This window comes from Lagopus leucura, unplaced genomic scaffold, assembly GCF_019238085.1.
Source record: "Lagopus leucura isolate 7727_CA_CO unplaced genomic scaffold, USGS_WTPT01 Super-Scaffold_100002, whole genome shotgun sequence".
NCBI lineage: Eukaryota > Metazoa > Chordata > Aves > Galliformes > Phasianidae > Lagopus > Lagopus leucura.
The window spans coordinates 71,387,197-71,411,097 of record NW_024962263.1 but is presented as its reverse complement, the minus strand read 5'-3'; the positions used below and the strand labels follow the sequence as shown (position 1 = coordinate 71,411,097).

General features: G+C 36.7%; 1 protein-coding gene across 7 annotated transcripts in view; it reads left to right on the top strand.

Annotated features, from left to right (window-relative positions):
* The window catches only part of UBR5 (ubiquitin protein ligase E3 component n-recognin 5), a 76,360-nt gene extending 55,854 nt beyond the window's left edge, over window positions 1-20,506 (top strand). For all 7 annotated transcript variants that reach the window (XM_042868787.1, XM_042868786.1, XM_042868782.1 and 4 more), the window contains 24 exons: window positions 563-674; window positions 1,757-1,888; window positions 2,783-3,040; window positions 3,415-3,683; window positions 5,735-5,946; window positions 6,300-6,530; window positions 7,677-7,750; window positions 8,251-8,423; window positions 8,523-8,636; window positions 9,164-9,384; window positions 11,040-11,160; window positions 11,250-11,348; window positions 11,634-11,877; window positions 12,430-12,541; window positions 13,065-13,209; window positions 13,496-13,626; window positions 13,854-13,914; window positions 14,236-14,411; window positions 14,759-14,843; window positions 16,172-16,327; window positions 16,700-16,813; window positions 17,954-18,098; window positions 18,595-18,680; window positions 19,900-20,506. In XM_042868787.1, the coding sequence (XP_042724721.1) occupies window positions 563-674; window positions 1,757-1,888; window positions 2,783-3,040; window positions 3,415-3,683; window positions 5,735-5,946; window positions 6,300-6,530; window positions 7,677-7,750; window positions 8,251-8,423; window positions 8,523-8,636; window positions 9,164-9,384; window positions 11,040-11,160; window positions 11,250-11,348; window positions 11,634-11,877; window positions 12,430-12,541; window positions 13,065-13,209; window positions 13,496-13,626; window positions 13,854-13,914; window positions 14,236-14,411; window positions 14,759-14,843; window positions 16,172-16,327; window positions 16,700-16,813; window positions 17,954-18,098; window positions 18,595-18,680; window positions 19,900-20,112 (3,684 nt within the window). In that variant the 3' untranslated portion in view covers window positions 20,113-20,506. The remainder of the gene's footprint in view (window positions 1-562; window positions 675-1,756; window positions 1,889-2,782; window positions 3,041-3,414; window positions 3,684-5,734; window positions 5,947-6,299; window positions 6,531-7,676; window positions 7,751-8,250; window positions 8,424-8,522; window positions 8,637-9,163; window positions 9,385-11,039; window positions 11,161-11,249; window positions 11,349-11,633; window positions 11,878-12,429; window positions 12,542-13,064; window positions 13,210-13,495; window positions 13,627-13,853; window positions 13,915-14,235; window positions 14,412-14,758; window positions 14,844-16,171; window positions 16,328-16,699; window positions 16,814-17,953; window positions 18,099-18,594; window positions 18,681-19,899) is intronic.
* Window positions 20,507-23,901: the final 3,395 nt, after the last annotated feature.

The window sequence follows — 23,901 nt, the reverse complement described above, 5'->3', positions numbered from 1 at the left end:
TACTGTTGAGTTCATAAAATGCCATGAGCATTTTGCTTTCACAGAGCTTTGTAATCAACATTGTTTTGTATTCAACAGTAGTCTCTTCAGAGTATGAGATGTGCCTTGAGTTTGGCCGAATACGTCTTAGTCTACCAATAAATGCGTCTGTAGTATCATTTGTATGTAATTTTACACTGTATGAGAACTCCCCATTCAAACACTTTGAAGGTATATGGTTACTAAAGGATGGTAACTCTTCAATATATTGAAATGACTTTTAGGTTTTTAGTCGGTTTTATCCTTTCAGCGTAAAAATCTAATATCCAAAGCTATTTCTTGTCTGTGGGCATGGATTTATTTTGTTTTTAAGGTGCTGTGGCCTCAATTGTAACCAACTACCGTGGCTGAAAATTCATTTATGTCAATTCAATTCTGAGGCCATCTGAAATGTATTTCTGAAATGTATTTTCTTGTTCAGTAGTTATTTATATCAAATGTTACACTTGTTTGTTTCTGAAAATACGTAAATCATCTTTTATAAGGAATTTATTGTAACATAAAATTAAAATACTCTTTCCAGGTTGAGGTTGTTGAGGGGGTAGCTGGTGAGGAAGACCATCACGATGAGCAGGAAGAGCATGGTGAAGAAAATGCTGAAGCAGAAGGGCAGCATGATGAGCATGATGAAGATGGTATGTATAATGTACATTGTGCACATTGCTGGTTAGGTTAACAAACTGTGCATCAACCACTAATGGTTGTGATCTATGAGACTGACATGAGCAGAGAGAACTAAAGGGCTTAGGAGATGATTTTAGGGTAAAATTATGTACAGTTCATATTAGGACCATGCGGAAGCATTTTTATTTTTCTTTATGCATAAGAAGAGAATATTGAAGTATCAAAAAATAAAGAAAAAATGTTTTGGTACCAACTTCTATTTTACCTTTTGTATTTGCTGCTGCTGACTGTATTGGTGCAGTTTCTTACACAAACTCTTTGGATTGAAAAATAATTTACTCTCAAATGGCTAATGATAAAGTAGTGGTTATAGCAGGTGTTTTCAAAAGGGATCTGAAGCATCATGAGCTGGTTTTCAAATCAGTCATGTAACACTAAATTTTGGATCAAATTTTTAATAGATAAAATTAATTCAACTTTTTTGCCATTAATGTGATTATCTTGCATGAGTCACTTTGGGATTAGATAGCTCAAAGCTATGATAAATTAAAAAATGACCACCTTTCTTACTGTGCCTTGTGTTTCCAGTCAGCTATTTTACAGGACAGGAAATTAATTTATTTGCTTGTTGAGGATTTAGAACGCTCAATCTTGAAACTTAAAATTGAATAGAACCTGTATTTTTAGTTAGGTTTACTTAGTTATTTTCCAGTTTCCAGATGTTTCTTGGATATTTGTTTGAAACAGCGTGTGGTAAATTGTCCTAATACACACATGGGAGAAGTCATGAAGTCTTTTGAGTTTAGTGATGCCGTGAATCCTTCAAGCCTTAATTTTCAGCATGTGTGTGTTGAATGTATATGCACAGTATTGAGTGAGAAGGCCAGGGATTGCTAACTACTGGAAAATGAGAAAATAAGCTACAAGTATTGCTGCATATTTGCACTCTCTCTGTGCTCTTTCCCTGCATATCTGTTAGTTTTTGCTATAGCAAGAGGCTCTGGGTTTAGTTTAACGTCTTTGATCCACCACAGCCATTCTGTTTTTTTCTGTTTTTAAACATGAGATTTTTTTTTTTATATTGTTTTTGTAGGCAGTGATATGGAGTTGGATTTGCTAGCTGCTGCTGAAACAGAAAGTGACAGTGAGAGTAACCACAGTAATCAGGACAATGCTAGTGGGCGCAGAAGTGTTGTCACTGCAGCTACTGCTGGGTCAGAAGCAGGTATGCCACATCATCTCGTGTTTCATCTAGCTGTTGAGGTATTAAAACTAAGTTACACAGGAGAAAGAAATGATAGTGGTTTCATTCAGCTTTAACAAGGGTGGGGCTATTTTCATCTTAAAAAAACATTATCCTTCATGTTCGGATCTGGACTCTATCTGGCATTCCAAAGATGCCCTGGAGAAATTATTTACTTTGCAGTTAGATTGAGCAGAGCGAGAATTACCTGATTATGACATTTCATAACAAATACCTTTTCCTTGTAATCTTATTTTCCCTTTCTTTTTCCTCTTCACCCACCTTCTTCTCTCCCACCTCCATCTTTCCATTTTTCTTGTTTTTCCTTTGCTTTTCCTTTGCCAGTAGTTGGAAAAAGCTGTGCAGACATTTTCAGAACTTGTGCTAAAATTAGTCCTGTTTTCTCTACTCTTACGAAGCTTCAGCCTGTGTTAGTTAGCTAGAAATTATTTAGTATCGTGAAGGGCAATGAAGTGTTTTCACTCATTTTTAGTGTAGCAGTTAGCTGTGGTTTGAAAGAGGACGTGAAACTTGGCCAGTCATTTTAAGGCTTCTTTGAAAGAAATTGTTGTGCTGTCCAGTTTTGAAAGCCCAATTTTAGAACTCATTGCCTGGGTTCAGTGAAGTTTTTAAGAATTGAATTATTTCTTAATTTCTCTTCTGGAACTCGGATAATCTTAGTGGTTTGTTGTGAACCTGCTATGGAAAATTTACAGTATGTCATAAGGATAGCTTGTTAAATGAGCAGTTGTGGCATCTGAACTTTTATAGTATGTGTAGTTCTCACGAGAACATTTACAGTGATTACATGATATATGCATGTGTGTATACAGCTGTGGTTGTCAATTACTGCTCATTGCTTGTTTTCTTTAATAGGAGCTAGCAGTGTTCCAGCATTTTTTTCTGAAGATGACTCTCAATCAAATGACTCTAGTGACTCGGATAGCAGCAGCAGTCAGAGTGATGACATGGAACAGGAGACCTTCATGCTTGATGAGCCTCTGGAACGAACCACAAATAGCTCACATGCCACTGGTGCTGCCCAGGCACCCCGTTCGATGCAGTGGGCTGTACGTAATACCCAGAACCAGAGAACCACTAGCACTGCTCCTTCCAGCACATCAACCCCAGCAGGCAAGTATGAGCAAAATGCATGTGTGAAAGTCAGTTAACTCGTGGCTTTACTCTCTTCTGTTTTCTTTTGTTTTCATAAGAATGAAATGTTATGTATTTCTTTCAGAAGGATAGCAATGATATGTCTTGACTGTTCCAGTTCTGGGCTTGAATTTAGCAAAAGGAGGGATTTAGTTTAGTTCTTGAGATGTTACTAACTACAGTAAGCGTACTTATAGTTCTTTTTTGTAGATAGTAACTTTTTAATAGGTATAGTTGTTAAGATCAGTAATATTTACAAGTTTTTTTCTTTCCTAGAAATGTTAATCATATTAGTCAATACATAAAATGCATGGCAAAGCTTACATTAATTAATGTCGTACTTTTATATTTAGCGAGTTCAGCAGGCTTGATTTACATTGATCCATCAAACCTACGCCGGAGTGGTACCATCAGTACGAGCGCTGCAGCAGCAGCTGCGGCACTTGAAGCCAGCAATGCAAGCAGCTATTTAACTTCTGCAAGCAGTTTAGCACGAGCATACAGTATAGTGATACGACAGATATCTGACCTAATGGGGCTCATTCCCAAGTACAATCACTTAGTGTACTCCCAGATCCCAGCTGCAGTGAAGCTGACTTATCAAGATGCAGTTAACTTGCAGGTAAGAATATACTTATCTGCAAACTTTTGGATAATTTCAATAGAGTGGAATTTTTTTCTGTGGTAGAATGATAGAATTGTTGAGGCTGAAAGGGACCTTTGGAGACTAGCTAATCCAAATTCACTGCAGTCTAAGTGGAGAAGGCTTTTGAGGACTTCGAAATTCTCCAAGAGAGTGAAAACTTCTCAACTAATCTGCACAACTTATTTCAGTGCCAGACAGATCTCACAGTGAAAACAGTCTTATGTTTAAGTTAGTTTTCCAAGTATTTCAGTTCGTGCCTGTTTCTCTCTGTCCATTCACTGGATACCACTGAGAAGGCTTTTTACCTTTTAATTTCAGGTAAAGAGTCATTATGAGCCTACTGAGTCTGTTTCTTGAGGCTAAATTATACCAACTCTCCTGGGCTGCTCTTCTTTGAGAGAGAGAGCATAGATTGAAGTAGCTCTAGTTTTCTAGTCCCATTAAGTTGTTTGTATATTTATATCAATATTGTTTGACCTGAGCTGTTGAGTCTCATAAAATATGAAAGTTAGTGAGGTCCAAATAATTGAGGTGAAGAATTTTGAAGATGTACTTGCTTGCTTTTGCTTCTTGCAGGGGCATAATCATCCCTTCCCTCTTATTACATATTTTTTGTACTCTGCTCTTGACTGCTGATCTTTGAAAGTAGATGTGAAATGCAAAATGCACCTTTAGAGAAATAATTGGAAGGGAGAATTAGTAACTGGCATGCATAGGCAGAAACTAGTCTCAGACACTAAAAATGTCTGAAGGAGGGACTTCAGTGTTTTGACTGTGTTTATAGGTTTGAATATGGGCATACTGTATAGAGGCAAATAATCTATACAGACTTTAGTACAGAAATCAGCTGTAAAAGTATTACTGCTGCTTTGGAGAGTTCAGGAATTCAAGCAGTGAGTTTTTTCTTTTTTTGCTGTTAGTAGTACTGTGTTCTGGGGTGTGGAAACAATGTAATTACTTGTGGTTGTGCCATGAGGTATCTGTATTGGCTGTATTTTCACAGTGCAGTGCAAGGTTTTTGTTAGGGAGAGGATTGATGCGTAGATGTTCCTGTACTTCAGTGATTCCAGAATAAATATGTAGGGAAAGAAATAAGAGACCCCAGATTAACTACTGACGAGGCCAAAATAAATTTCTGTGCAGAAGATTCTTTGTGGAACAGTATTGTTCTGATTAGAGATGTTTTGCACTTGCTATGCCACAAGTGCACAGGAGTGTTGTCTAGCTAAAGCAGCAAGTAGTGTGTATTGGTCTGTGGAAGTCTGAGAGCTGAACTTTGATTTAGAAACAAAAATGTGGGTTGAGTTAGGGTTTTGTGTCTGCTGGATATAAGAAAATGCTTGAAGCATGAGGGATGCTTTTAAAGACCAGAGTATAAAGAAGGTTTGTGTTGGATTTAAAAAAAAAAAAAAAACCCCCCCCCGGGGGGGGGGGTGGAAATGGAGGAGGGGTTAGGTAGAATACAAACCAATATGGTGGAGTTAGTAAATGGCAAGAAAAGCAGGCTGCAGAGCTGGTTTTGGACCAAATGAGGAAAAGACTGAACTAGAAAGGGAAATCTCATATGCAGGCATAGATCTTTATGTAGGTCTTAATTCTGTCTTTATGGAATTAGTTGTGAGTGGTGAAGGCTGGGAAACAACATTCCAAGATGGGGACTGAAAAGCTACCAAAACAGTGGAAATTAGACCAAAAATTAGACCCCAGAATGTGTGCACCTGGGAGGTGCTGTGTGATCACAAGGTGAGAATTAGAAAAAGTGGCCAAAGAAAAGAAAGGGATGGTGAGAATGCTTTACAGACACCAGGCTAGTAAGTGATGAGACTGTACACCTAAGAAGTAAATCAGCTGTCTCACTGAAGATCTCAGGATTTTTAAATTTTTTCACTCCTTAATGGGCTTTTACAACCTCTTTGTGGGAGAAGTGATGTAAATGTGAAAGCCATGGATGAGGGCTTATGTTGAAATTGCATTCTTATCATCTAAGTCTGTTGTTTGTAAAACTCACTAAATCTCTTTCTGTATAGAATTATGTAGAAGAAAAGCTTATTCCTACTTGGAATTGGATGGTTAGTATAATGGACTCCACAGAAGCTCAGCTGCGTTATGGTTCTGCATTAGCATCTGCTGGTGATCCTGGGCATCCAAATCATCCTCTCCATGCTTCTCAGAACTCAGCCAGAAGGGAAAGGATGACTGCCCGGGAGGAAGCCAGCTTAAGAACACTTGAGGGAAGAAGGTATGAAAATAGTCTGATTGCTAGATGTGGTGTAAGTGCTATTTTTACAGTCAAATCTTTACATTCACAGACTTTTAAGCATTTACTTTGGTAACGTAGTAGTAGTTTTGATGTTTGCTTTTTGTGATGTTACAACTCAGTGTATTCTGATTTACTAGATTTGTCTCAAGTATTAACTGTTAGTAATGTATTGCACTTGAGCCACTAGTGCATTTGTGAAGCATGAAATGGTGATCATTACTCTTATCACGCTTCTTTGAATTTTGACATCAGTATTTCAGATGTGGAGACTAACTTGGAAAGGATGCCTGTGCTGCCTAATTCCTTTGTATTCCTTTCTTTCCTTTCACCAGACGTGCTACTTTACTCAGTGCCCGTCAGGGAATGATGTCAGCACGTGGTGATTTCCTGAACTACGCGCTGTCTTTGATGCGTTCTCACAATGATGAGCACTCAGATGTTCTCCCTGTTCTCGATGTCTGTTCATTAAAGCACGTAGCCTATGTTTTTCAAGCGCTTATTTATTGGATTAAAGCGATGAATCAACAGACAACATTGGATACTCCTCAGCTGGAACGGAAAAGGTATCAAGTCTGACTCATAGAAACTAATTTTTGTAAACTTTGCACATGCCCCCATCTTTCCATCTTTGGAGGTGGTAATCAGCAGCTCAGATACTTACGTTTATCTGTATACGTAACTCTGAAAGGAACGCCTCCTATTTATTTCCATGGAAACTACAACAGATGCAAAGAGCACAGTATTACTAAGTGGTAGAGCAGATTTTCAGGTACAGAATGCTTTTTCAACATGGTTACCTCCATTACCTGTGTGCTTTTGCCAGTGATGAACAAAAGCAGGTATACCACACTTGTAAAACTCTGCACTTGTGGAGGCGACCCATGCTTTCACAGCTGCTATGATAGCATCATTGCTAGGAAGATGTTGCCTCTACAACCCATCTTTTATTGGCCTGAATAATGGAAGTCATAAGGTGCCAAATCCAGACTATACTGTGGGATGATAAGGACTGTCCAGCCAAGATTGGCAGTGTCCTCCATGATCTTCAGACTGGTATGAGGCCTGTAATTATTGTGCTGTGATTGAAAGATTTTCTTCTCTGGCCTGACTCTGGCAGCTTGAGCCTTTAGCTTAGTCGATATCACAAGGCATCAATCAGAGTTGGTTGAGATGGTTTATCTGGTTTCCAGGAAATCCAGAAGGACGTAATGAAATAGGAGGCATTATTTTGGACAGCCCTTGTAATTCCGGAACATATTTGAGAGTCCACGCACTGCCAAAAATGAATGCTAATCAAAGTTCTTGATCCTTTTTATATATGATTGGCATTATTTTTTAGGTTATCTAGTATATTCTACACAAGTAAATATATTATGGACTATTATTCACCTGTAATTCTTCCCCTAATTCAAGGTTCCCAGTTGTTTTTTAATATTGGGGTAGTATTTAAAAAAGAACGTACCTACCGATGCCTTAAGCTTTAACTTCAGCTCAAACTCTAGAGGTGGTGAAATGGGGTAAATGTGTGAGTAATGTAGTGATTATGTAATGAAAAGTATTCTACAGCTCTGAACACCACCTCCTCATGAACAGCTCTACTTATTCACCAGTCATTGCAGAGTTATTATTTATAGCTTGCAGATATAACTCTTGTTTAGGTCTGGCTTTTTATTAACTTCTACAGCTGTAAATGCTTTTTATTCTTTTAGAACTCGAGAGCTTTTGGAACTGGGTCTTGACAATGAAGATTCAGAACATGAGAACGATGACGACACCAATCAAAGTTAGTATACAGAAATGCTCCCTTAGCATGCTAAAATACAACACTTTTGTAGTGTTTTTGTCCCAATTAGCTAGTTGAGACTTTGAATAATTGTTTTTTATACTTGCTATTTCGTCTGCTTTCTCTCAGAGCTGCAGTTTGTGCCCTTGGAGTTCTGTGCAATTTGCAGAATTCAAAATTTGAATTTGAGTTGAACTGTAACAGTTTTGATTTGTTGAAAATGTTTCTAAAAATAGTGAAGTGTGTGTAGAGGAGCAGTGCACATTCAGTAAAATTTGTTGCAGTAAGAGGTATAAAAATGACAGCTAAACAACTTAAAAAATAAAAATGGGTGGGGGTGGATCAGCAGAAACATCCTTAGAAATGTTAACGTTATTGGGAGGTGGCTTGCATTCCTGCTCCTCCAGTCACATAGCTAAGAAGGATGCTTAGTTCTTGATAATTTGTGTTCTTTTTGCTTTTATAACTGAAAATTGAAGTGGCATCTCTCTGATATTTAGGTGCTGCACTCAATGACAAAGATGACGACTCCCTTCCAGCAGAGACTGGCCAAAATCATCCATTTTTCAGACGGTCAGACTCGATGACATTCCTTGGCTGCATTCCACCCAATCCTTTTGAAGTTCCTCTGGCAGAAGCCATTCCCTTGGCAGACCAGCCCCACTTACTACAGGTGACACCAGAGATAGCATTCGGGAAGATAACTGAAATTTACTTTTTCTTTTCTAACTGAAGTATATTATTTACCCAGAATGCTTTTGTTAATTTTCAGCCAAATGCTCGCAAAGAAGATCTGTTTGGTCGACCAAGCCAGGGTCTGTATTCATCTTCTGCCAACAGTGGGAAGTGCTTAATGGAAGTTACAGTGGATAGAAACTGCCTCGAGGTAGATTTAAAGATTTTATTATTTTAAAGAACACGATAATTTAAGCTAGTGCCTTAATTCCCAAAAAAGATGCTTCAATTTATAGTATAAAATATTAAGTAGCTTTCAGAACAGTAATTCAAAAGCACTTCAAGTGTGAAAACTTTTGACTTCTATTTTAATTTCTCCTTATGTTTTAGTTTTTTTGAAATGTAAGAATTTGTATAGTTACTGATTAATAGCAGATTTTTAAAGGCTACAATATGATCCATGTTAATTTTGAAATGCCAGTTGAGTAATGATTTATGATAAATATTACCGTGTGGGGTAGATTTGACATGCCTACATTATGCCTACGGAACATTATGAAACAAGTATATGAAACATAAATGTAAAACAGGAAAACTGTATTTCCTATTTGTTGAAACCAGTGAGTTTGTGTATTATCAAAGCAATTGCAGTTATTTTTCTGTGTTTTAAGAATGTGTTTCCTGAAAAAGCCTTTGCTTTCAATAAACTGTAATTATCTTTGACTTTTCCTTGTTTAGGTTCTTCCAACGAAAATGTCTTATGCAGCCAACTTAAAAAATGTTATGAGCATGCAAAATCGGCAGAAGAGAGAAGGAGAAGAACAAAATGTGCCTACAGAAGAATCTGAGAGTTCAAAACCAGGGCCTTCAGCTCATGACCTTGCAGCACAACTGAAAAGCAGCTTGTTGGCAGAGATAGGACTGACAGAAAGCGAAGGGCCACCTCTCACATCTTTCAGGTAGTTGGACTTAAAATTACTGTATGAAATGTTACTGAACTGATAAAAGAATATTTAGGACTCTAAAATCTTTTAAATTAAAATGGGTATCTTCGTTTAGTTTGAATGTTTGTATTTAGTAGCTTTTAAATGAACAGTTGAACAGTCTCTAGGTCTGTGCAAACTACTAAAAATCCTTTACTACCTGACTTTCTTTTGCATACATAGTATGACTTATTAGTAAGCCATGTGGAAAATGGGAATTGACAGCCCAGAAGAGTGCATTCCAAGCGGCAATGAAGTTGTGTGCTTTTGGAGTAATTATCTTTTTGAAGCAAGATTTGAATTTCAGCTGTGGTAGTGTTCTATTTTAGCAACTGTTAGCCAATGTAAATTTAACTTCTCTGTTTAAATCAACATGTATTATAGGAGACAGATAATTTAATAAAGGCTTTATAAAGATTGGAAGGATTAGGGTAAGTTACCATTAAGTTATCATGGAGAGTAGGCACCCAGCTGAATTTCTTTCTATGAAATTCAAGTTGATTTGACTGGCTTCATAAAAATTACATGCGTAAGTACTTGTGAATATTTTAAAACCTAGAACCGCTAAAATTTGCAACTGGTACAACAATACACAAAATCCTAAGCCTCAGTAGAGGATTCTCAAGCACAGCTGTAGGAGCAAGGAGTTAGGAGTTATGTTTAGAAGACTGGGGATTACAACACAGAACTGAAAAGTACTAACTTCTTAAAATTCTTAAGGTTTATAATTAGCGCTTCAGTATGAATGTCCAGTCTGCTCTTCCTGTTTAAAAAGGAGAGCTGTAATGCGGCTTTACATAAAAGGAGGAGTGACATATAGAAGGTTTTTTTTCATCTTTCTTTCACCTGTGGCACAAAGTATGGGATAATGTCTCTTTTTCATGACCACATTTTGAGAAGAATTCTGAATTGAAAAAATTAATTTGTCTAAATTACTGAAACTTCTTAGTCTGGAGACAATGTCTAAACTAAGTAAGTAGAGCTCACAACTTGTTTACTGGAGTGGAGGAGGAAAGACTCCATTATGTCAGTGTTTTTGATATTTTTCTCCTTGGTAAATCTGCTAGACTTTCACGTTCAATTCATTTTGAAGGCTTTTTTCCTCCATTGCAATTCTGCCAAGTACTCCTACTCATTCTTTGTTCATTCCAAATGCGTATCAAGTGATTAGCTCCTTCATATGCTAATACATAGTAACTGCTTAGCACAGTAGGCAAAAGCCATTTTTAACTGGCCACACTCTAGGGCATTGTAAGACTGGGCTCAGTGTGTATAATTCCACATATATTAAGCCAACTTGTATTGGTTGATCCTGTGTAGTACGTGGAAAGACCTCTCAAGAGGATTTATGATCAGATTATACCTTACTGTAGATAACAGGTTTTATTATTTAAAGTGTATGGTTTTATCTGTGGGTGCAGTGTAGAATGTTTTAACTCACATCTTACTTAGCTTGTAATCAAGTAATTAACACAGTCATTTGAGCTCTACATGTTCCTCTAGAGTATAGTTGGGTGGTAGACCGGTTTGTCAGAAATCAAGAACTTACTTGGAGACAAGATGTTACATAAAAGTAGAAGTACACCAAATGTATCTAAATTTAATTTTATTTTTTATCCTTCTTTTATCAGACCACAGTGTAGCTTCATGGGCATGGTCATATCTCATGACATGTTGCTGGGACGTTGGCGTCTTTCTTTAGAGTTGTTTGGTAGAGTATTCATGGAAGATGTTGGAGCAGAGCCTGGATCGGTATGTTCTTTTTAGTATGAAAACAATTACTTTTCCAACTAACTATGAACTGCTCTTATTCTGATTTTGGTTCTATTTTTTATTTTAAGATCCTGACTGAACTGGGTGGCTTTGAAGTGAAGGAATCAAAGTTCCGCAGAGAGATGGAAAAACTTAGAAACCAGCAATCCAGGGATTTAACGTTGGAGGTAAAAAATATTAGTTGTTCTTCCAAATTTGTCTCATTAGAAGTTGAACCATAAGACATTGCATTAACTTAATAGAAGAAGCTATATTTCAGAATCTGCAAGCAGTTGTCTTAAACCTTACTGTATGAACTCTGTTGCGATTACTGTGTAGTTTTTCATTATGTGTTTGGTATTTTTTGAATCTATGCAGAAGAGTCCAGATGCTTCCTTGTGAAGCTGAAGTTCTCTTGATATGATGATTGATAAAGAAGAGGAAAAAAAAAAGTTTTTTCTTTTTTTCACTAGGTTGATCGAGACAGAGATCTTCTAATTCAGCAGACCATGAGGCAGCTCAACAATCATTTTGGTCGCAGGTGTGCCACCACTCCGATGGCTGTCCACAGAGTGAAAGTTACTTTTAAAGATGAGCCTGGAGAAGGCAGCGGTGTAGCACGGAGCTTTTATACTGCCATTGCACAGGCTTTTCTGTCAAATGAGAAACTGCCAAATCTAGATTGTATTCAGAATGCCAACAAGGGCACCCATACAAGTAAGTGAAATGCTGCAGTTAATTTGCAGATACTATTCATAAAAGCATTAAATGCTTTTTTTATATGTTGAAATGCTTGCTGTTCAGTCAGCATAGAAACTATGAAAACTGTGTATGTTATTTCTCTGAGGCAAGAAAATGGATTTTTTGTTTTCAGAACAAGAAGTTGATGCTTTTCTAGAAATGAGTCCACTTTAGAAGTTCTTAGCTCTTTTTGAGCATCTTTCTCTCCAGTAGATTATCAAGATTTTATGTCAAGATTTTACTTAGTGCATACATTTAAGTTGACTGCTGTATCTTGTCACGAATATTTGTAAATGTTTTTTGAAATTGTATAAACTTTTGGGAGCTTTTTGCATTTGTAAGTTCATACAAACACTTCAGGTTCCTTTCTTAAGCTTGGCTGAACCTGGATCACTACGTTAATGAGAGAACACTTCTTTCATGTCTTTCAAACTGCATTCCGAAACTGCATCCTTCTTATAGTGAAATTTAGGACAGAGAGAGAAGTATAAAGATACTGAGGGTTATGGTTTTTTCCTCCTCCTTAAGGTCTGATGCAGAGATTGCGAAATAGGGGGGAGAGAGATCGAGAGAGGGAGCGTGAGAGAGAAATGCGGAGAAGTAGTGGCTTAAGAGCTGGTTCTCGGAGAGACAGGGATAGGTAAGTGATACATTTTGAGTTTGTCGGGGCTGATTTGTCAAATGGAGTTACTGCCTGGGCTATCTTCAGAAAGGTACTTCTGCTTACTCAAGTAAATGTCTTTTTCACTTTCAAGACCAAATTATATTGAATTTAAAGAAACTGCCAGGTGTACTTGTTAAAAAAAATTATGTAGTTGATATTAGTGTTGATAGATGGTCTCAACAGTATGCCATGAATCTCTCTGCTAAAACAATAAATAAAAAGCTTGTGTACCAGCATGAAGTTACGGGGTGGTTTAGAAACAGTATTGTCATTGGTGGCACACTTACTGCTTCATCTGAAGTACTGATAGTATCAAAATATCTGTTTTATTTTTATTCTCTGATTCTGAATAACTCTCTACATAGCTATGAGAAATATTCCTGGTATAAAATCTAATGCTATTTAGAATTTTTTGGGGGGGGAATTAAAAAAAAAAAAAAAGTCCAGAGTATTTTTATTTCTTCTGAAATTAGTACAAACTGCTTTAACTTTTTTTAAGGGACTTTAGAAGACAACTTTCCATTGACACAAGGCCTTTTAGACCAGCTTCAGAAGGAAATCCTAGTGATGATCCTGATCCACTTCCTGCACACAGACAGGCGCTTGGAGAAAGGCTCTACCCTCGAGTGCAAGCAATGCAACCAGTATGTGTTAGCTAGTACATTAAATGATATGTCAAGTATCCCTGCATCATTTAATTGAAAAATTAATTTCCTAGTCAATTATTAACTTACCTGAACATAGTTGAACATGTATGCCTGCTTTGTATTCTTTAGGATATTCTTCAGGTTTTGCTCCTGTAATTTGTCATGTAGCCTGTGAGGTACCTTGTAACGCATTCTGTATTTTAAATCCTTAAACTTTCACAAAACTCTGTTTGAAAATGAGAGAACTGGCAGAGAATAGTAATGTGTCGTTCTGTATCTCCAGGCGTTTGCAAGTAAGATCACAGGAATGTTGCTGGAATTGTCCCCTGCTCAGCTGCTTCTGTTACTAGCTAGTGAAGATTCCCTTAGAGCAAGAGTTGATGAAGCAATGGAACTCATTATTGCACATGGCAGGTAAAGTATTGAGGATTCTGTAAGCGGCAAAATCTGATTTTGTGGTTAAAGCACTTTCTACTGTGCTAAATTTAACTGATACATCTACCTTACTCATTGCTTTGTTCAAGACTTTTTTCCTTGGATAAGTGACTTGTTGACTTTAGTTTAATTAAATCTGTCTGGTTTCAGAATGTTTCTTATTGTGAAATTAAATCATCATTGGCCTTTGTTTTTTTCCTGTCAAGGGAGAATGGTGCTGACAGTATATTGGATCTTGGATTGCTAGACTCTTCAGATAAAGTGCAGGTAAGGTACTGATGCTTAAATAGGAAGTTAGGGGAGATCCAGTTATCAGTTTTAGAAACTGGCTGAAGCCTTCTTTCATCATGCAGTGAGAAGTTCTATGTAATTATCTTGTGGAGTTATCGAGAATATATCTTTATTCAGATAAAAAGATTTTGTTTTGCTATTTGTTTATCCCTTTGAAAAAATTAAGTAGTAATCACTCAAAAATATAAAACATTGCCATTATAAAATGTAATGTTTGAGTTGGGTTGCAAGAGCTTGCTGAAGTGGCTTGGTAGCTAGAAGTACATTTGTGGATTACTATTCTGGCTTTCTGAACAGGAGAATAGAAAGCGACATGGTTCCAGCCGTAGTGTAGTGGATATGGAATTAGATGATACGGATGATGGGGATGATAACGCACCACTCTTCTACCAACCTGGAAAACGAGGTTTTTATACACCAAGGCCTGGTAAAAACACAGAAGCGAGGCTGAATTGCTTCAGAAATATTGGCAGGTAGGTGATTAACTTGTCTGGAAAAAAATGTAAAAGATGAGTATTCAAAGTACCAAGGAAGAGTGCTGTTGATGCAAGCTGCAGAAACTTCATTTATACTTTATTTGCTCTGTATCTTGTGTGGGTGCTGAATAGTGGAGAATTTGCACACCTGGATGTTTCTCTTCATGTTATAATTCATCTTTTTCAACAAAGTTAAGGTTTTATACTGTAGAAAATACAATGTCCAAAATTTTCTTCTTTGGATAAATAGGACTCAAAGCTTAATTCTTATTTTAAATTTTTTAATTGAAATATCACCAATGTAACTTGTGTCACACTAAAACAAAAATCATGTTTATTTTCAGAATCTTAGGATTGTGCCTGTTGCAGAATGAGTTGTGTCCTATCACATTAAATAGACATGTAATCAAAGTTCTTCTTGGTAGAAAGGTAAGTTGATCATACAAATTTGAATTTTATTTATTCATGTAGAAACTCATCTTCAACTGCTTTTTCTTCCTTGTGTGCGTTGACTAATAGAGTTAGTCCTGGAACTGTAAGTATGCTTTTAACTTGAAGAAGTTACTTTATTTTAGATAGTGAAATGAGTAGATCTGCTTGAAGTAGCTAGAAGGTGTTTGAGTAAGATGGAAGGATTTGCAATAGGTTATCTGTTGAGTTAACCCTAAGAGTGATGGCTTGAAGAGGTACGGTTGGACTGTATCAACATCACATGTTACCCAAAAGCATTTTCCTACTTGATGGAACTAATTGAATTGGATTATAATTACAGTTTTTTTCTCAAGTGTGGGGATAAATTAATTCAGATTAATTGTAATCTAAAATTCAGCAAAAATGCCTTTACCTCCTGCTTCCCTCCCCACCTGCTCCCCAAAACACCCGGCACTTAATCCTGCACATTTCATTCATTAGTTAAGAGCATTATAAGATTTCTGATGCAAAAACTTAAGCCTAAGTTTGTTAATGTTGGCCTTTTGTAACAGAAAACAATTCTGATCACATAACCAATTACTCAATGTATGTATGATCTCAACAAATAGTGTTAGTGACAAGAAGATATGTTGTCTCCGCTGTACCTTCCAAAAGAGATTGCCCCTGAGGGTTTTCTTTTTGAGTATATGTTTCTTCCAGTTAAATGTTCAGTGCACCCAAGGATATTTTAGTTGGTGAATAATGGATTACTTTTCTTTACAGCCTGCTAACACACAAAGCAAGAAGCAGCAAAAAATAGGTGGTATTATACTAATTTTTGGAAGCTGCAGTATATGTCAGTCATTAAACATATAACAGCAGTTATAAGTGGAGAATAGTCTTACAGTGTTTTGGAGCACTGATGGAAGTCATTTCCAACTTCAGTCAGCCACCATCAAATCTGTACTGATGTATGTGGTATGTAGAAGAATTTCTTAAAAACAAAGTCCCCTCATACCTCTCCAAAAACAAGAAAACAAACAGAAATCCACAAACCATTAAATTTCTTTATAAGATCTATGCCCGTAATAGCAGAAAAGGCTTCACAAGTCTGTATGTAATGCTAATGCACTTGAATTGAGTATTCTTAAGCACCTTCGACAGCATGCTGAAAATAGGAGTTTGACTGCTGTTATTTTTAAGTGTTTGTATGCTTTGTTACGCAAGTTATTTTGTGTTGTTACACCTGCACTGTTGTATACTAGCAATTAGGCACAGGTCACATAACTTTGAATATATCTGTAACTGAAGGTGTGGGTTTTTTGGTTTGTTTATTTTTTTAATAGGTGAACTGGCATGACTTTGCTTTTTTTGATCCGGTTATGTACGAAAGCCTTCGGCAACTTATACTTGCTTCCCAAAGTACAGATGCTGATGCAGTGTTTGCAGCAATGGATTTAGCATTTGCAATAGACCTCTGCAAGGAGGAGGGTGGAGGGCAGGTAAGGACAAAAAGCTGTCTTGCTGTTTATAACTTATGCGTGTTGTCTTGTACGTATGATGTAGGTTCTTGTAAGGTTTCAAAGCTGATCTACCTTTTTCTAGATTCAAATGCAGCATTCTCTTTAGGCACTGAAGTATAGTGTTCCATTTGGTTGAGTTTTTCTGTCTTTCCTTGAAGGTGGTGTAGGTAGAGCCTACCATAAAACCTACAAAACTACATTAGCATGTAGTAGTAATGGTACCAGTAGTAAATTTTATTTCAGTTTGGAGAAATATTGAACTATAAATCATTGATCAACGTACATGTCTGTTGTAATAATAATCTCATTTTGTCTTTCTTTCCTCCAATGATCTTTGATATTTTGCCATAGGTTGAACTTATTTCCAATGGTGTAAATATACCAGTCACTCCTCAGAATGTTTATGAATACGTCCGGAAATATGCAGAACACCGAATGTTGGTAGTGGCAGAACAGCCTCTGCATGTAAGTTCTTGGTGGAGTGTTGTAGGCTTTTTTTCCCCTCTCTCTCCTCATTATGGTATCGCTAATCAGGTTCTTTTTGAAGTGTGACGGCTTGATTAAAAAGAATCTCTTTTTTTTTTTGTTGTTGTAGTTGCACCTCTAGTTTTATGGTGCTGTGAAGAATGACCAGTTTTTTTTAATATGATCAAAGATAATTCCTTTTAAATGTGATCTCATTGGTTAAGTATGTATGATTGCTCCTTGAGCTTAAATGGCCTTTTGGAATTCTTGCTTTGGGTTTAACAGCTACTTTATACTAGTAATCTCAGTCACCTTTTGCTTAGCCTTACAGGCAAAAATGTATATAAAACACCTTGAACTTCTGACCTGATTGTATTTTTGCTTTAAAAGGAAGAATCTGTTACAAAACACAACTTTGTTCTTTTCTGCTGGTGTAGCAAAAAACTATTAATTGACTGTAAAACTATATTAAAAACATTTTTTTGAATCTCTTTTAAAAGAGTGGTGTACTACACCTAAACTTGGCAATTTTTGCTGCAGTTCTGAGTTAGGCTAGCAGATTCTAGATTACTTCTGTGCAGATTAGGTCCAAAATTCTACAAAAAAAAAGTGTTCCTGGAATTAAATCACTCAGTCTCTGTGTCTGCATGAATTAATAAGTATTTCAACTCTCTCTTTATTATGAGTTGAAAATTGTAACACTTATGTTGAAACATGTATGTATGTGTACACACACATGCATGTGTGTTACATTTTTAAAGCAGAAGAGCCACTTGAGTGACTGGGAAGCAAAGTGGAATTAAGATGCGATGTGCATTTTGTAACTCTCACTAGATTCAGAATACGTCAGTAATATATCTGATATTTTCAATAATAGAATATAATTTGCCTATGCTCCTGTAATTGGTGCAATACTAGCTCAAACCATTACTGTTTTCTTTTGCAGTCATATACTTGTACTGCTCTGCTGCTTAATTTGTTGCAGTTCTTTGTTTTAGAAGATTGGCATCTCAGATTATAAACCTTTGACGGAAAAGAACAGCCAAGAGTATAAGAAATTTCAAGTTGATAGGGAGTTGGACATGGAACTTGTCAGTAAATGATATGGCTGTAATGTAAATCTTGTGGTTTTTACTTAAGGCAATGAGGAAGGGTCTTCTGGATGTACTTCCAAAGAATTCATTAGAAGATTTGACAGCAGAAGATTTCAGACTTTTGGTAAATGGCTGTGGTGAAGTAAATGTGCAAATGCTTATCAGCTTTACCTCTTTCAATGATGAGTCAGGTATGAAACAACTTATCTCTGCAACTCTGTTTGAATAACTTTTAATGCTGTCTGTTCTACATGAAGTTACCAGCTTCAAGCTGAAACTACCTCTTAGAATTTGTCATCAGTTGCTAAGTCACTCAAATTGATGACAAAATTTCTGTGTTCTTTACATACCTTTTAAAGTATTTACCTTGAGTAAAGGCAAAAAAAAAGGCACGTTTTCCAACCTCACTGTGACTTGGTGTGAAATAAAAGAGTTATGTTACTTAAACTCTAGCTTTTACTGGACTTTTTGGTTGGGAGGGTGTGATACACTGAGGTATGACAGATTTAGCCTTTATACTCAGAAACGTGTATATTAGTTTTGAAATGAGTCTGTCTCCAGTATCAGAGACTTGCTGAGATCCGACTTGCATGCAGTAAGTATATTTAGAACAGATCTCTTAATATTTATTGTTCAGTGCACCAACTGAATTACATAAATACGCAATGTATATTTTTTCTCAAATAGGAGAAAATGCTGAGAAGCTTTTGCAGTTCAAGCGTTGGTTTTGGTCCATAGTTGAGAAGATGAGTATGACAGAAAGACAAGATCTGGTAAGTTGTTCATTCTTAGTGGAAGCGTGCAGAACAGCTGGGATTACTTTTGTATCATTACTGTTCATTCAGTGTGTATACCTACAAAGACTTTGTATGCTAACAGTAAGGTGGCAGGCTATGGTAGTAAGAATTGATTCAACTTTGAGTTCTGGAAACATTAAGGTATGAATCCTAGACCTTGCAGCTGGAAGTAAATGTGGTGTTTCCTTGCCCTTATTTACGAATCTGTTATGTGGAAGCATGCTCACATTCTTTGCAAAGTAGTTCTTAAGCTAAGTTACTGTTAGTCAACTGTTTTCTGGGCTGGTATATTAGATTTCTTGAGATTGATTTTTTTTTTTTTTTTTTTTTTTTTTTAATTATTTTATTTTTTTTTCCTTTCCCTGCATTGGTTGCTCTCTTAACTTCTGTGTATCCTGAGGGCAGTGCATGTGTCCTGTCTGTAAGATGTCAGTAATGATATCATCTCCTTTTTCTCAAAGCCCTTTCAGAATAGCTGATGAGAAGCATGAAAGAAAAAGATTCTGTTTCACTTTGGAAAACTTGCCTGTACATTCTATCCATTCGCTTCTTAAAACTCCTTGCATTTAACTTGCTACTTAAGGTACTATCTTTCCTTTACGATTTGCTAACAGGAAACAAGGACTAATCTGAGAAGTGGAAAATCTGGAGCGTAATTGTTAAGGAATATCTCTAATTATACTTTGGTAGTGACTCTGCTCTGCAAGTCATTATTTCACCCTTGAGACTATAAACCAAATATTCTCCATTGTTGATTTCTGTCAGTACGAGTGCTATATCACCTGATCATGAACTGGCTTGGGAGCAATTTTTGATGTGAGAGAGTTTTTTTTGTTGTTGTTTTTTGAGTTTCATATTGTTGACAGTTAAAATCTTCCCAAATGGAGCTGGGGGCATCATATTTACTGAGGATTTCTTGATGCAGGATCATCTTGAGCGCTGCTTTTATCAGTTTTAGCAGAAGTGTATAATATAATGAGCAGCACAGGAAAGGGAATGAAGGAAGCTATTACAGAAGTATACAGCATGACCACTGAGTTGAGTTGGCATACTGACAGGACTGTGCTCTGATCAAACTACTGCAACTATTCTGTGCAGTTCTTTTTTTTAAACCCATGCCACAACAGTCATTTGTATGCAGTGTGAATTGTAGCCTTGCCCATTGCAATTTTAAATGCTGTCTTCTTTTTATCAGGTTTACTTCTGGACATCAAGTCCATCATTGCCAGCCAGTGAGGAGGGATTCCAGCCCATGCCATCAATCACAATAAGACCACCAGATGACCAACACCTTCCTACAGCAAACACTTGCATTTCTCGCCTTTATGTCCCACTCTATTCCTCTAAGCAGATTTTGAAACAGAAGTTGTTACTCGCCATTAAGACCAAGAATTTTGGTTTTGTGTAGAGTATAAAAAGTGTGTATTGCTGTGTAATATTACTAGCTAAGTTTTGTAGATTTTTCCATTTGTCTATAAAAGTTTATGAAAGCTAATGCTGTCATACCCCTGGTGGTACTTTAAAGATTTAAATGCAAACATTCCTGTACTAAATTTGTAATGTAAAGGCCTAAGGAGCACTGGCAATATCTGATTGCAACAGTTTGCTAGTCAATAACTCCTTGGACTAACCCCAGCCAAAGATGACAGCAGAACAATATAATTTACACTGTGATTTATCTTTTTGCTGAGGGAAAATATGTAAAATGTTCTGAAAATTCACTGCTGCCTTTGTGGAAAGTGTTTCAGCAAAGGTTCTTGTATAGAGGGAGTAGGGAATTTCAAAATAAAAAATTAAGTATGTTCTGTGGTTTATTTTAACTTTTTTATGGTGTTTAATTTGTGGTTGGCTGCGGTTGTGTACCCTGTATATTGAACTTGTAAAAAAAAAAAAAAAAAAAAAGAAAAAAAAAAAAGGAAAAAAAGAAAAAGTTCCTGACAGCTCAGATCCCAGAGTTGTGATCGTTCACTTATGAAACCACTTTCATTGCAATTTTTGCTCTAGCTGCATTGAACTCTGGCACATCAGATGCCACCACTAATATTCTGCATGTAATCTGTACCTCCAGTGTTTTGGGTTTTTTTTGTACATATGCTGAGGCCAATGCACAGTATTTCATAGTTCACAATCAACATTTTGTATCCCTTTTTCAGTGAACAGACAGTCAGGAGATTGTTCCACTACCAGTTCTAACCCAACACTTGTACTACATTGTCTAACTATGTAAACTCAGCCTGGGCACTTTCTGGTAACTGTAAAATGTTTATAAGATCATGATTATCGAAGATACTTTTTTGGAAGACTTTAATGTTCGTGAGCAGCTTAACTTCTTTTGTATCTAGCCTTTTTTTAAGTATCTTGTTACAGTTTTTTAATAAAGAAATTACAGACAAAATACCAAGTCATACTGAAGAAACAATAGTTTTTATTTATTTAGCCATTTATATTTTAGCTAACAGCATGCACCAAGCACAGTTGTTCATCAAAATCTGAATTTTGTAACTGAAAAATTGACATGCAGAAGATATTCAACCCGCATTTTACAGTTAGCAGAGAATCTTGAATCAAATGGGCCAGGCAACCCCTTCTTCTGACAGTACTGGTTTGAAGGGAAGGTGGCTTGTTCTGAAAAATCTCAAGGTTATTAGTTTAGAATAAAGGTTTCAAACTGTGTTGTAGTGGGTTCTACTGTATTTTCACTCTTGAAGTGGTTGCTTTGGGGAGGGCAGTCATTGAACATGGCCTAGGTCTTGGTTTTCCCAATGCATGTGTGACTTTGGAGACTTGGGGTGATAACTAAAGGCAAGAGCTGCTTTTTTTCTGTATCATAGATTTCTGAAATCTTAGTGGACTGAAGAATTGAAGCTTAAGGGCTTACAGGGCTCTTTCCTGCTTTTCCAATGCCATGAGTCTGTTAGTAAGGTTTTTTTTGTTTTGTATTGTTTTGCTGGAGAGAGTTAATTGATGTTTCATTAAAATCTGAGTGGAAATCAATTTTGCAGTTCCACTAGATTTTGCAGTTTCCTTTCTGTCAGCTAGTTGAGGATGGCTAGAAGTTACCTATGTCTGTGGTTGGGTGTTTTGTTTTTTTTTTTTTTTTTTAGTTTTCATTATTCAGTACCTGCAGATGTGGAACATGGTTGAGATCAGAAGTTACAATCATCAGTTGCCAAACATGCTGAAAATCTTATTTACTAGGTAAAACTGGCTGTTTCAGGCTTATGTAGTTAATCTGCAGATAAATCAATACACAGATGTAGAATTATTTCTGTGTTTACTGACACTTTCTAAATCACCCATTCTAGAAAAGAACTGTTTCAGTGTGTGGGGATTGGAGTCTGTTCTGGATTTTTTGTGATCTTCAGTGTATCTTAAATGCAAAATTATATCTGATTTCACTATGCTAATACTTTTTTTTAAAAAAGAGAAATCCCAGTACAGCTACGCAAGTCTAAATTTAAGGAGCAGTATAGAGGATATCTGTACTGGCATGACTGTTCTCATATGCTAAGGAATATAGCTAGAGAGGTACAAAGCATTGTGTGTCTTCGGCCTGGGTTTTGAACCAGTATAATTATTACATTACCAAAAATGCCTCTAATGGGAATGTTGTGAAGTTGGTAGAAAGCAGGCATAAACAAAAGCAAACAACAGGGACCTGTTAAGAATAGGCCTCAGTTCTACAGTCTGTAAAACTAAAGCTCCATCCCTCACAAAGCTTGGTGAGACTTGTTGTATTACAAAGTATTCAAGGTCCTTGGATAAAAGGCCATATATAAATGTAAAGTACTGTGTGTATATATATATGTATTGTGTGTATATGTATATAAGTGTATGTGTATGTATAACATATAAATATATGTTATATGTATATATATTTCTGTATATAGATTAAACTTTTTTTAAGTCCTGTAATGTATAGCTAGACAAAAAATATGCAGATAACTCATAGTAGCTCACCATATATACACACAAGGCATTCTGATGACAGAAGTGGAGAGGGAATCTAGTTTGATTTATGCTGTGGTTCATTGACTTGAAATGTGTATAAATAGCTTTTTTCCTCTGTATGGTATATTTAAACTATATCAAGATTTTAATAAGAAAAAATGTTTATTAAAATCATACACCTCGTCTCCCTTTGACTTAAGCCCTTCTATTAGTTCACTTCCAAGATGTGGTGGAGAAACAAGTTAAAGCAAAAATCTCTAATACTTTTTATGTAGTCCAGATAATTACCTGTATTTATAACTACTGAAATAGGAGATGGTGGTAGCAGCTAACAAAATGTTGCCACCAGCATGCCAGTTCCTATTCTGAAGCTGAAGAGAAGTGACTCCTTAGTGTGGTCTTCCAGTAGTTAGTCCTCAGTGATAGATTCTGTTGGATAGTTTACTCTGTCCAGTCCAGAAGGTAGACTGCTTGCTTCAGATTGGTGACCTTATCAGAAATGAAAAATTACATGGACTTTTCTTATGGAGTGGCCTTTTTTTCCCACTTGGTTTGGGAGTCATTTTCTTCTCTGCAACTAAGCTGCTGGCTATAGGTACCATTTACAGGAAAAAAGTGAGCTTGTGAATCAGAAGTGCTATCCATCTTGTATGGAATCAGTCATTCAGGGAGGTGTAAAAAATGAAAATTTCCTAATCCCTTAGCCTAACGTTTATTTTTTAAAAGATGTGTGCAGTTGTGTACAGATCTACTGTTTTAAGAAAAGTTTGCTTCACTGTGTGTCCAGATAGAAGTGCAGAGAATAACGTGTAGAAGCTTCTGAGTTCAGTTTTATGGATGGCAGAAACATAAGAGTCACACCACCTTGTATCTAGCAGGTCTGTTTCACACAGTGCTCTTTTTGGAGGCCTAGTTTAGCACAGCTTGGTCGTTTCTAACGCTGTGACAGATTGCTCAGTACATGAGGGCCTTGGTGAGGCTCTGGCACGGGCTGCCCAGAGAGCTGTGGGTACTGCATCCCGGGGCCAAGTTGGATGGGCCCTGGGCAGCCTGAGCTGGACAATCTTCAGTGTTCCTTCTGTGATTCTAATTTCAGGAATCTTATCTGCTCCTCTTTCCTCTTAAAGCTGTAGATCATGTCTCAGTGCATGAATTTACCTAAATGGCATTCTAAACCTTTCTGCACTCACTGACGCTTTCATTTCTTCAGCTTACTATGGCAAGCAGCTACCTAGCTTACTAGCTT